At 30.0% G+C, this 13,766-nt stretch overlaps 2 protein-coding genes across 2 annotated transcripts; one reads left to right on the top strand and one right to left on the bottom strand.

Annotated features, from left to right (window-relative positions):
• Positions 1 to 1,874: 1,874 nt before the first annotated feature.
• LOC103486739 (transcription factor TCP10-like) lies at positions 1,875 to 2,891 on the bottom strand. Its single transcript, XM_008444793.3, has 2 exons — positions 2,313 to 2,891; positions 1,875 to 2,214 (listed from the first exon to the last, which is right to left on the bottom strand). Exons 1-2 carry the CDS (start codon positions 2,679 to 2,681, stop codon positions 2,086 to 2,088), a joined length of 498 nt encoding a protein of 165 aa, XP_008443015.2. The 5' UTR covers positions 2,682 to 2,891; the 3' UTR covers positions 1,875 to 2,085.
• Positions 2,892 to 6,931: 4,040 nt separating this feature from the next.
• Positions 6,932 to 9,414, top strand: LOC103486751 (nudix hydrolase 11). The gene is made up of 4 exons (XM_008444814.3): positions 6,932 to 7,219; positions 7,323 to 7,465; positions 8,318 to 8,437; positions 8,543 to 9,414. Exons 1-4 carry the CDS (start codon positions 6,994 to 6,996, stop codon positions 8,771 to 8,773), a joined length of 720 nt encoding a protein of 239 aa, XP_008443036.1. The 5' UTR covers positions 6,932 to 6,993; the 3' UTR covers positions 8,774 to 9,414.
• Positions 9,415 to 13,766: the final 4,352 nt, after the last annotated feature.

Genomic DNA, 13,766 nt, shown 5'->3' with positions numbered 1-13,766 from the left:
AGAATCGTAGTATGAGAAAAATGGGGCTAAAAAAAATGCTTTACTTTCTGTTAAATTTTTATCAGAATAAAAGAATTTTATGAGTTTAAGTAATTAGTTAGTTAATTTAATATAAATAATTATCAATTTGATTAAGTTTATTAATTCAATAAAATTAAAAAAAAAATTTACTAGCATAACATACCACTTGAGGTCGACTCTTTTTAACTTCTAACGTTATTGTTGATTTATTTATATTTTTTTCATTAATTTAAGTATGTTTATTTGAAAATATCCTAACGTAAAATGTAGTTCAATATATTTTTCTAAATTCAACTAATTACTTAGTTAAAGGTTTAGTTCACATACATTCTTAATAAAAAATAAAAACCTCTCTTTTACAATTTATTGTAATTAAAAAAATATATAATTGGATGATATGATATTAAATTTGTCAATAGAAAAAATGCAATAATTTGTTGATAAGTGTTCACATGAGATTTTAGTCGAAATGTAATTCGTGAAATTGAGTTTTGTATTTTGATTTATATGGTTTTGTGTAGATACGATCTCTAATATTTAATTCTTTGATGTTTTCTCTCAAATACAAATTAAGATTTAGAACTTTTTGATTTTCGATATTCTGGAAGTTGCAAGTCTATTTGAGTTTCAATATTATGGAATTCAAGAAAACCATATTTCTGTGACTTTGAATTCAATGATCCAGTGGCGCTGAAACTCCGACAATCCCATCTGAAACATACGTACATGTTTCATCAACGAAAACAAAAGCCTAATGATTACAGGTCAAATTCATAAAAACTAACCCGATTCCTCCCATTAGGGGTGTAAGAATAACCGGAATAACTTGACAACCCGAACTACCCAACCCATATAATATGGGTTGGGTTGGGTTGAAAATTTTGGTTTTTTTCGGGTTAGGTCTTGGGTTGGGGTTGAAAAATTCGGGTCAACCCAACCAAACTCGAATTAATAATATTTATATTATATTATAAATATTTTATTATTTATTTAATATTTATGGATAATGTTTGGAATGTTAGAACTTTTATGGATGTTTGAAACTTTGAATGTATAGATGTTTGAATTTTTGGATATGAGTATTTATGGACGTAGAACAATTTTAAACCGTATAAACATTAGGAATAAAATAATAATAATAAATAATACAATCCGACAACCTAACCCAATCCATTTACACCCCTACCTTGCCATCCCGTCCCATCTTCATTATTTTCCCCTTCCATCGGTTTAATATGAAAAATATATAATGTATTTTCTTTTTTAAGAAATATTATTTTTAAAATTTGATTCTTGAATACGTATAATGTTTTAGAATTATTTATCGACCAAATTTCATATTTGACGTAGCTTTTAAAGTAATGGATGATAACCATACTTGTAATTGAAAGCTAGTTAGTATTTGATAAATAAGCTTTAGACTAGAAGAATAAATTGGTTCCCTTGGTAATAAATTAGCATCAGGCATTATCCATTTAATCATAATAGACTTAAGAAAAATATCAATCGACATTCTTAAACTTTAAGATTGTATTAGTTACCGTTCTAACTAATAATTGTATTGATTTAATTCTTAATCTTTACCGAGCTATCAAATTACCCTTTTGTTTCAAATTTAGATTTGAAAAACATGGCATGAAACTTATGATTTGTGTCTTTTAAACTTTGAATTTTTATAAACAAAATGTCCGGTAGATTCTTTTCAAAATTATTCATGCTATCACTCACACACGTGTAGGGTTTTTTATCTTCTAATATTAGTTTTACAAAATAGATTGTTTAGAATTAATCGAAGGAAAGCTTTTTTTTTCCTTAAGAGATTACAACTAACCATCCAAAATTGATTCAAAATGGAGAGAATTTAAAAAAATTTGATCGTCACACAATATTTTACAAAGTTAACAAAATGAAGGATATAAAACCCATACATTTACACTACTTTATACTTTAAATTTATACTATTTAGAGTTTTAAAAATACAAATCAAAGGGAAATGGTAAAAAATAAAACGTTTGAAAGCAAATGCGAAATTCACCTTCAAAAATCACGGCCGGTTGGCGGCTGCTATTCCCACATCGGAAAGAAAGGAAAACCAGCTCCGACATTGCTCTGACTTGGACACGGTGGTTGGGTGCCTGAAAATCCCGCCGTTGTGGCATTCAAAATCATTGGACTGAAAACAGAGAGGTTGCCCTGTTACAGAATCACACAACTTCATTTCCAGCAACGGATATGAAACTAAACTAAAAAATAATGAAATCTTTAAAACAAATAAAATAGAAAATTCTAACCTTTTGGGAGAAATTTTGAAGTGGGTAAGACTGGAACTGCGAAGAAGAAGAAGATGAAGGAACAGGTAAACTGAAAATCTGTTTTCTGCAATCGTTGTCCTCTGTTTGTAAAGGTCGAGAGAGGGCATCAATGGCGGGTTTCGCATTCTGAAGAAGCCAATCGATGGCTTCAGTTGGTCGGCCACATCCAAGGCGATCTTGAAGATCGTAAAATTTAATGGCGGTCGGAGCCGACAGCCGAAGCCGCCTAGCTCGGAGTCCTTTTGAAGTATAAACCTTGCCGGCACCAGCACCGGCACTAGAACAGAGTCGACGATTTCTCCTGCCAATCTTCGCCTTTTTCTTATCGTGATCATCAAGAGAACCCATTCAGATATTCTGTGGGTTAATTGATTGTTTCAAAAATGGCAATACTGATGAACGATTTCTCTTTTTTTTTTTTTTCTTTGAATAAAAATGGAAGTAATTAGTGCCCAGCAGCTCCTGAAATAACTCTGGAGGACAGAGCATATGAGCTCAATTATTTTCATGGCCTTTTAATTCCTTTTCTTTTCTTTTTTCCAGATTCATTATTGATTATTTAATGTGTTTCTTTTTTAGGGTTCGTTCCTGTTTTGTGTTTTTATTTCAAATTTTGAAAAAGTGTACAACTCGTGGTAGCTATGGAATTTCAATTTCAAACCTTTTAATTAGACGGTATTAATTTAGTTGAATTATGTTTGAATCCAAAAAAAAGTCTTTCAATTGATTCAAACCATGTTAATGGAACATCAAACTTTTCTTTAAGCTATGGTGTTATTACTTGGGACTTAAATATTTGTGTCAATTTTGTTACCAGAATAATTCCATAAAAAAAATGTTAGAAAGCACATGATATGTTATATTGAATATAATCATCCAACTAATTTACACTGATTTTTTTAAGACAATTTGATTGAATCTAATGTTTAAGTTTCATGAGTAATTGTTTTCCATGATTAATTTTCCCTTAAAAGCAGCAACTTGTCCATAAGATTTAATGAACTATATTTTGTCAAAGTAAACCAAACTCGAACGGAGAGAAAATCATTATGAAAAAAGTTATGAGAAGCAATTTACGGTCATCTGAATAGACATCACGTCTCTTCTTCAAATTGATTATTTTGAAAAAGACTTGTTCATTCATAAAACAATATAATTCTATACAAATGATCGCATGCCATTTATTCCAACAGATTCTGATCTTAAAATTATGGTAAAGAAATTGTAGAAAAATATATACGTTTATGTGTTATTATAAAAAGAAAAATATTGAAGATACTGATTAATCCTATCGGTGTTATTAATTTCTCTGGTTTAGGAATATGTCCGAACACATATATTTTTAATCCTTGATCATTACACATTATAGCTTCCTCTACCTAAACTTTTGGATGAAATCGTGATTATTTTTCTCTATATGTTTTACATCTAACAATGTAAAATTGTCAACCTTCTGTATTAACTTCCACAAATTTTGTATTGACGTTTTCATGAGGTGTTTATGAATCTTTAAAAATAATTACGAAACATATATCAAACACACACGGTGTAACTTGTTTTTTTTTTTTTTTTACTTTTTTTAATACAATAATATTGAGGATAGAAACATTTGTTTTCAAAGAAAGGAAGATGAATGTTTGTGTTGATTGAAACTTTTGTAAACTTTTTTTAAAACCTAGAATTTTAGTAAATAATCCTTCACATTAAGAACAAAGAACAATTAAATTAGAACAGGAAGAAATTAAGCCAACTAGTCTTATGATTTTCCAAACTAGGAGAAGAAATTAAAGGTGCCCCCAATAAAACTAGTTACAACATTCATTAGAAAGTGAGGAACAAAATTACGAAAACGTTTTCACTTTTCACAAAAGAGTGAACACCAACGTTACACACCAGAACCAAGAAGGCATCAACCAGATTTTTCTTCTTTGAAATATTAATATTGATAGGTGGCCCGTCGAGAGCATGGATGATAACCTACAAATCAAATTCCACAATCAGTTAAGGCTGCAACTTCTCCTCTTTATGCACTGAAGAAGAGAAGATAAATCACATCCAATGGCCTCGTATTCTAAAGCTTTAACGAGCCACCTATGGTGATCAAAAACGCTTGTAGCCGACACAAATTGAAGAACCTCCGGAATCACCGATGCTCCACCTTAAGCCACTATCCTTTTTTCTTTGCATAATGAAATATGGGCGTTGAGCTTCTACAATCCATTCAGGGAAGAGGAGACCCACCTTTTTCTGACCCATACAATTCTTGAGACTCACTCTATTGAAAAACAAATTGGCATCATACGAAGAGAAAGGACTATAATTTGTCAATGCACTTAGACCTATAAATCTTGGGCTTCTTAAAGCGAGCTCTAGGATTCATATATCTCACAGAGCAATAAATAGACTACAAAAGTATTTCAAAACTATTATATTAATTCACAAAATTATAATGGGTTTTTGAACACATTTACAAGAACTTTTACTAGTGGATAGTTTGGATTTCCACCACTATGTTATCAAGAGAGAGAAAATTCAATACATTTAAATAATATTAAAAACCACTTCAAAACTATTACATATTAACGATGACACCTAAAATGTGTTATCTCACCCCGCTTAATTTAGACTCGCTCGTAGGGTTATTGTCTTTTTTCTTTATAATATTGTAGGCTCAAGTATCTATGAGATGGATAAAAAAGGGAGTTAAAACACCAGTCCTAATGCATCAACCGAGTAAAAGATGCAGTGAAATAATAAAATTGTCCCCAAGGCCTAGCATTTCAACGACCTTGAACACGCTAGGCTTGGTGGTGGTAATATAGAAGCTAAAGAAGTGCACAACATCACGAAACTACCGAGATGAAGGATCTCAATGCAACGCTATGACGCACTAGGTTAAAGGCCTATTTTCGTGACATTGTCGATTGTTTATAAATACTTTTCTTTTCCTTTTTAGGTCATCAGACCTAAAGTCTCATATCCTGTCCACTTTTTATCTTTTACGAATCTATATGTAACTGCTACTTTGAGTATTATCTTAACCACTAGGAACTTCATTAATATAGTTTGTGGTTAAAGTAAGTCGCCTCTAACACGTAGGATCAGGTTAAAAACTCATTTGATTTGGTTGGGTAACTTGAAATTCCTGACTTTTTAACCTTCCTAACTCTTGGGTGTTTATGATTCTTGAATGCAATCAAATTTTTTATACTTAGAATATTTGCATGTATTGTTCATCCACCATTTATTCTTGACTAGGCTAAAAATTTGTATGTAACATGTGATATTTAATTATATGATAATCGTAGAGTAGTACAAATCAAAATAGGTTTATATCTTGATTCATAGGCTATTATAGAAGATCTAATTAAACAACATCAAATGATTGGTTTAGTTCAAGAACTAATCCATTAGTAATTGATCCAACTTCTAATCACCTTAACAAACCTCTAGTCTTAATGTGAATGTTTGGTTTTTATGGATATCATTGAACTCGATTAATTCCATCTAGATTAGTAATAGCGAAGGGTCAGGGGTTGAACATCAATTGTTGACAAGTGGACTAAGAACATGAATGAATGAGTAAGGATTCTTGAATGTTCTAGGATCAATTAATCAAATGAGTTTATCCAACCTTGTAGGATAGACTTTTCTCAACTAAGTAATCTCATTTTGATCCTCCCATTTTTATATTCTTGCAATTTAACTTTCAAGCAATTTACATTCCAAAATATCATTCACAAACAAACACCTCGTCCTTTGATTACCCAATAAATTTGATTCTAAATTAGAGAAATCTTAGACCACTCCTTTGTGGATCGACCCTGCTGCTTTTATTTTGCTAAGCTACTTTAATTCACTATGTTTCAATAAAATTCAGCTACATACTTACATGACGTCAATTTTTATTGCTTGTAAATGGTAACGTAGTATTTCCTACCAAGTAGGAAAAATTGCCAAAAATAGGCTAACTTTGAAGTTGATAACTTTTAGAGTTGTGTTTGAAAAAAATTGAAATTTAGGACAAATTAATAGTGAAAAATCAATTTTGGCCTGAATGAAAATTTTTTTCTCCTTAACCTAAAACAAAACTTTAAAAAATCATTTGATGACCTTCTCCTTCAACACATCTGTAGCAACAACGGTGAACGTCCAGTAAACATCTACAATAACGGCAACGGTGAGACAAATTTTCATTTTACGCATTTTAATTAATTCATCATTTGTTCACTTATTTCTTGTCGTCTTCTCCATATCTGATGACCTCCATTTCAAACTCATTTTTCCTTTCTACTTTTTTCAAGGTCTTTCTCATTTCCCATGTTCGGTGATCGATCATTTCATCTCAAACTTCTATATAAAAAAGTCCACTATTTTCACCTATCCTTTTTTCCCATTTCAAACTTCTTTTACATACAAAGACACGTTAAAGGAAAAGGGTTCACCGGTGGGAGAGCAAGGATCGAATGGTTTTCTTTTTTAGGTTGTGTTCAAAGAGAGGGGAAATTTCATTAAGGATAAAATTGACTTTTCACGGTCCTAAGAGAATTATTTTCCAAAGCGAATCTAAAAGTCCTCGACCCATCCAAAGTTGACTTTATTTTTTTTTAAATTTATTTTGGCAATTTCCAAAGAAGCGGCACCCTTATCCTCCGTGTCCATGGCCTCCAAAACCTCTGGAGAAGACATTCTCCAGAGGTTGAAAGCTTTAGCGGAACATTTCCGCTCAAGTAATTCTTCTCAATCTCTGCCGTCGCTGCCACCAACTCCGGCAGCAGCTCAACTCACCAACCGTGCCGCTGTTCTCATCTGCCTCTTCCTAACCGACATTGGCGAGCTCCGCGTCATCCTCACAAAGCGAGCCTCTACGCTTTCTTCCCACTCTGGTAAGTCTCAATCCCAAACGCGAATTCATTTTTGTGAAATTGAAGTTGTTTTGAATGGCAGTAGATTAGGACGACGATTAGATAATTGACATTCAGGGTGCAGGGGAAGTTGCACTCCCTGGCGGAAAAAGGGACCTGAGTGATGCAGACGATGTTGCGACGGCATTGAGGGAGGCAGAGGAGGAAATTGGATTAGCCCCTGCTCTTGTTAACATCATCACTGTTCTTCAACCATTTGTTAATAAGGTTTACATGTCTTTTTGTTTTCAATATTGAGTTTAGATTCTGTTTGTCCATGTAGCTTATTTAGTGTACAATCTGTACTTTGTCTTGGTGAACAAGTATATATAAAAGCTTGTTGGGATCAGAACTTCTTTGTTAATTTTGCTTATTGCCACTAATTTGTCGCCTGATCAATACATCAAAACTAGGCTTAGACTTGGATAACAAAACAAGGGAACTCATAGGTGTATATTAGTGTTCATAAAATTAATTTTCAAAAGCTAAGCCCTATGGTTACCATTTGGTTATTCATTTTGGATTTTGGAAATTAAACCTCTAAACATCTCTTCCACTTACAAGTTTTTTGTTTTGTTGTAAACTTTTTACCAATGATTCAAAACACCAAGTCAAATTCATTCTTGCTTTTGGAATTGGAATTTGGCTGAAAATTTAACTTTGTACTTATGAAAAATGCAAACCGTTGCATGAAAACGAGAGAAAATATGCTTAACTTTCAAAAACTAAAAACCAAACATGAAATGGTTACCGCATGAGATTTAAATGGTTATCAAATAGGCCCTACAAACAAAGTTTCCTCTGTCCAGTTTATTGATAGAATCACATTCCCATCCAGTATTCATTTAACATTGTCCGGGGAACTATTGAACTTGGCTTATTAGATAAAGCATTTGGTTGAGGGAAGACACCTTTTGATTGAAATTGAAGGTGTAGACATGTTCTTTTGGTTTAACCAGGAATTGCTTTTAAGCCATATTTTGCATTTTGCTGCTAATTCGAACCCTTTTTCGTGGTTGTTGTCTCGTGTAATTTATGAATTTCCCACCATTTCACATGTGATGTGTATTCTCTGTGCAGAAGGGTATGACTGTAGTTCCTGTCCTTGGCCTGTTATCTAGCAAGGAAGCATTCAATCCAACTCCAAATGCTGGTGAAGTAGATGCAGTATTTGATGTTCCCTTGGAAATGTTCCTTAAGGTTCATCATATTGTTTGATGTTAACTCTGATTAAATTAAATTACACAGAATGGTTGTGATTGTTGTTTCATTCTGTATTAGTCTCACACTTTGAAGTTGCCACAGGATGAGAAAAGAAGAGCAGTGGAGAAGGAATGGATGGGATATAATTATCTACTACACTTTTTTGACTACGAATGTAAGAACGAGAAGCATGTGATCTGGGCTCTGACTGCTGGTATCTTGATCAAGGCAGCTTCCTTAGTGTTCGAGCGGCCACCTGCCTTTCTGGAGCGGCCACCCAGATTCTGGAATGCTTCTGCTAATAGCAACAAAACTTCACATGCGCAGCAGTGAAGGTATTTTTTCTATGCCAGTTGTCATTTTGTAGGGAGGAGAAAATTATTGTGCTAAGATTGACCAACTATTAATGCATCTTGTGCTATAAAACTACAGTTCTATACTTTTAGCTGTAGATAATTACAGCATTTAGCTAGCAGGCCAATTTCTCTGTTAAAAAATGGTGTTCCTTATTGTTCGATTGCTTGATGCCTACATTGTTCTTCGATAAGGTTATGTACAGGATTTAGTTGCTGAGATCCTACACATAACTATAAATCCTATATAGCATTTACAAATAGGGCTTCTCTATTAGTTAGTGTTGGCTCTTTCTCGAGACAGCACTTCAGAAACGTATTTCTTCAAAGCTATGCATCCAGAGTATGATGTACTTGCAGTTATGTCAACACTTTGAGCATGGGGAAAAGTTATTGAATGAGGCGCCACATTTAATAGTTGTTGGAGGTTGAATAAAAGTTTACATACCTCTAGTGAGTTCTATGTACAAATTTGATGTACATTTTTAGTTTCTTTTTCTCAGACGAACCGTAAAAGACTGTCGACTATATTGTATTGACATCGTCAAACAAATTTCTTCTATATTTGACCTTTGATCAATAGAATTGATACGGTTCATTCTTTATGAGCCATCCATCTCATCACCGAGGCCTTAGCTCTACCTTTTTGAATCAATGATTATGGGGGGAGAAAATAGTAGTTGATCAGTTGATCTTTAGTCCCATGCAACGAGACAAACTGGGTTTAATATGGAGATCAGGTCCTTTAATTCTAAGAATATCTATGGAGTCTTTTTTTCAACTGAAGTTCTAATGAAATAATAGAATAGTTTTATAGTTTTATTCCCTTTTAGGATGCTGCCTGAGATTTTTTATTGATCAAATCAAATACAACGAGAAAGATCATAAAATGTTTGAATCCTAAACAAAAACTTCTTTTTTGAAAATAGGATTTCCAAACAAACTTCTTTTTTTAAAATAGAAGGAAATCCAGTTTAAAATTAAAGTAAAAAATCAAGTTATTTTTGAAGCAGGAGTGAGTTATTATAGTCCTAAGTTATTATAAATTATAATAGTTTGTGTTATAATAGTATATGTATTTCTGGTGTGAATTATTTTAATTTAAGAAGGAAATGGTAACCAATGAATGAGTTTTTGAAATAGTATTTACCGTAGTCAATTGAAAATTTAGATGTTATTATTATAATATTGCATAGCCCTCGTCCTAAAAGACCCCTCCGTTGTTGTTGCATGTGTTAGGTAAGTTAGGTGGTTGTAAATGGAGGGATGGATTAGGACCAAAATTCAACTCTATTTATTCAAAGTCATATATAGGGATTAAAAATGGACTCCATTTAGTCAATTTGTTTATTTATTTGGTTATTTATAAGGATTTTTTTCAACTAATTCAACAATTCCTTCATTTTTTTTCCCTCAGAAACTACCACCCCAAAAAAATTATTGAAATGAATAAAAATTATAGAAAAATTATCATTAGATGACAAAACTTTTGGAAATATTTACTAAATATTGTAAAATTTTAGATTTTATTAATGATAGTTACTTCAAATCTATAGACTCTCTATTCGAGCTAAATTTGAAATTTTACTATATTTGTAAATATTTTAACTTATTTTGTTATATTTGAAAATGCTTCAAAATTATATTCATTTGATGTTTATATTTTATAATAAAAGTTTACGTTCTAATGGTTTTCAACAATATTCAATTCGTTTTATATATTGTAAATTAACTTGAAATAAAATAAAAACTTAATTTATAGTAACTATAGCCTTTATTACTAAGCAAAATTAGGTTAAATACCTATCATTATTCAAAGTCGTCAACAAAAAAAAAAAAAAAAAAGAGTTTAACAAAAAAAGAAAAAACAAAAGCAAAATCTACGTCTATCAAATCTATATTTCCTGGTCGTATATATAAATGGAGGAGAATCATTTATTTCTTGTTGGATGAGAGAATTTTGTGTAAAGGTGTTTGTTGTTGGATCTAATAGACACGATTGTTATTTAAAGGATGTAACTTTTCAATACGAAACATGATTTGTTCAAATATATGTGTTTGTTGAGTGAAATGGACATATATGATATCAGTGAGTTGCAATTTTTTAAGTAGAGATAGTTACATTATTAAACCAATGCATTCTTTCACTTAAGGGTAAGTGTACGTGTAATAATAGAAAAAAAAAAAAGGTAATGACCAAGGTATGCCCTCTTATTTAGACACAAAGGAAAAAAGATATCATTTAATAGTTTTATTAATAGGAGAGGGACCTTAATCTTGAAAATTCTCGAAGATTAAAATAACCCATTTAAAACATTAGAGAACAAAATGCAACTATTTTTTAATACTCATGAACCAAAAATACATTTTTCTTTGAAAAAAAAGATGTCATGTACCCTTTTTTTACACAAATAGATAAAAAAAAAACAGTTTGATTTTCTTTTGAAAAAATTGTTACATGGCAGAATTTTATTGGGTAATTCCTTGATCCAAGAGAGCACCCAAATTTGTTTTTTTAAAAAAATTAAAATCCTATTTAGTTCTTTTATGATTCGTTTGTTAAATTTTAGTCATTGTATTTTAATTAAATCTTAGATTTAGTCTCTCATAATTATTTTTTACCAAAGTTAAAAAAATGATTCTGAATTTTGTAGTTTGTATCAGATACCTCAAAATTTTCAAAAGTTTTAAAAATGTCCATCGGTTAAAAAATACATTTACGATTAATTTTGAGTGAAAACCGTTAAAGTTTTGTTTCAAAAATACCCTTTAACTATCGAAGAAGTTTGCTAAAAAAATTTAAAAAATAATCTTATTAATCCAAATTAATTTAATTACAACAAATTTCTCACCAACTGAAATGAAAACATAAATTTTAAGTTAAAATCATAGTCTTCAATTATTGAACTATTAATAAACAATGATAGATCACGGACACAACCAATCTCTATAGTTATTGTTATAATTAATATACAATTAATTATCAAATAAAAAAATATATTTAACTATCAACACAGAATTATTGTTTGATAGATTTATCAATGTGAGAATTTACTTTAGAACTTTGTAATATTTTGTGAAATTCGATGTGTTTTGACTAAGGTTTAAAATATCAATATTGATGGGTATATCAAAGTCTTAATTTAACAAAAAAAAATTTGATTCTCTCGAATATTTATGGAAAAATTATAAAAATTTAAATTTAAATTATTAAATAAATATTTTACTATATTCAAATAAGTAAACATGTCTATTACTTATATTATATTATACTAGTGTCATTTTAATGTTTATTTTTTGTCACTCATGAAATTTTTTAAGATGCAATAAAAATATTAATTCACCTCCTTTATCAAATCGTCCATGGAAATGTGAAAATACATATAAAATTATAAACTATGGTTTTAACTTAAATTTTTTGTTTTTATTTTGGATACTAGGAAATTTGGTCTAAAAACAAGATTAACAGGCGTATTTTCTTTTTAATTTCTTTTAAGTTTAATAGTATTTATGAATTTTTTAATAGTTCACGCGTATTTTTAAAACAAAACTTTAAAAACTATGGCAATAATTTTTGACTGATCGTAAGAATTTTTTAACCATTTTTTGAAAATTTAAAAGCATTTTTTAAGACTTTTAAAAGTTTATGAGCATTTTTTACATAAACTATGGAGCTAATCTATGGATACTTTTTTTAGAATTTAACCTTAAATAAATAATAACAAAGAATTTTTATGCAAGAAAATAAAATATACGAACATATTATTAAAATTTATAGCTAAAATACTATAGAAAATAAAGAAAATGTAAAAGACAAAAACTGAAATTCAACGATTAAAAGTATTAAAGTTGAACAAATGATTTTCTCTTTAAAGAAAGATTTGTTATTTATATTCACAGGGAACTAATGCATGAGTGACATAAATATTTTTTTTTCTTTTGTATATTTTATGTTATTATCACTATTTTAAAAGTTTATATTAAAAACTCTAACATTCTTTTTTGCATTCAACGTGATGATGACTAATACTAATAATGTAATATATTATGAAAAGAGTTGAAAAAAAAAAGTTAAAAAGAATACTTATTTTAATATATTGTATCTTACCATGTTACCAGATACCATCGTGTCTTCAACTTTCTCTTACTATTTTAAAAGAGGTAATGTTTTCATATCACAAATAGAGGTGTGGAATAGAGCCTCTAACCTCTAGATAAAAAAAAAAAAAATTATGAAAAAAATCATTGAGACAAACTAACTTTAACATAAACTATCATTATCTTAGTGAATATTCTGCATCTGTCTATTTAGAATAAAATTTATTTCATAATGAATACATAAAATAGGGTGATATGATTCAAAAAAAACTTTTGTTGTAGGTTGGTGCCATAAATTTACCTGAAAATTTCAAGAAATTCATATTTCAAAAAATATTGAAATGCTTACAAAACGACATTAAAAAAAATAAAACATTTTTTATTTCGATACGCGATTTTATGCCACGAGGAAGTATGTTAGAGGGTTACAAGTTGAATACATGTAACTAACGACGGATCCAAAACTTCCTAACAAGGTCACAATTTTAAATAAAGTAATAAATTTAATTAGGGCGTAAATTAATTTATAGGTTTGCATTGATACATAATTATTTAACTTTAAAAAAATGCCCAATAGGATCATAAATCCTCAATTTTTAGATAGATTACATACCTAAAACGTCAAATTTACATCCAATGGAGTCATTTACATGTTAAATATAAAATTTAACTTTGTCTTTGATAGGATCCATTGGCCGATAGATATACCTTTTCTAAGTTAATAATACATAAAATGTATAACTAAAAGATTTAACCAAAGTAAGTTTGAGTTCATCGAGATGAGAGAGGATTTTGTAGTGAAAGATAGAAAAATATATTTTTATTCTTAAATAAAAATATGTGTTTAAACTAACTAGGAGAATATTGTTTATGGA

This window comes from Cucumis melo, chromosome 12 (assembly GCF_025177605.1).
Source record: "Cucumis melo cultivar AY chromosome 12, USDA_Cmelo_AY_1.0, whole genome shotgun sequence".
NCBI lineage: Eukaryota > Viridiplantae > Streptophyta > Magnoliopsida > Cucurbitales > Cucurbitaceae > Cucumis > Cucumis melo.
The sequence above is the reverse complement of the archived record's forward strand: the minus strand, read 5'-3'. Positions and strand labels throughout refer to the sequence as shown.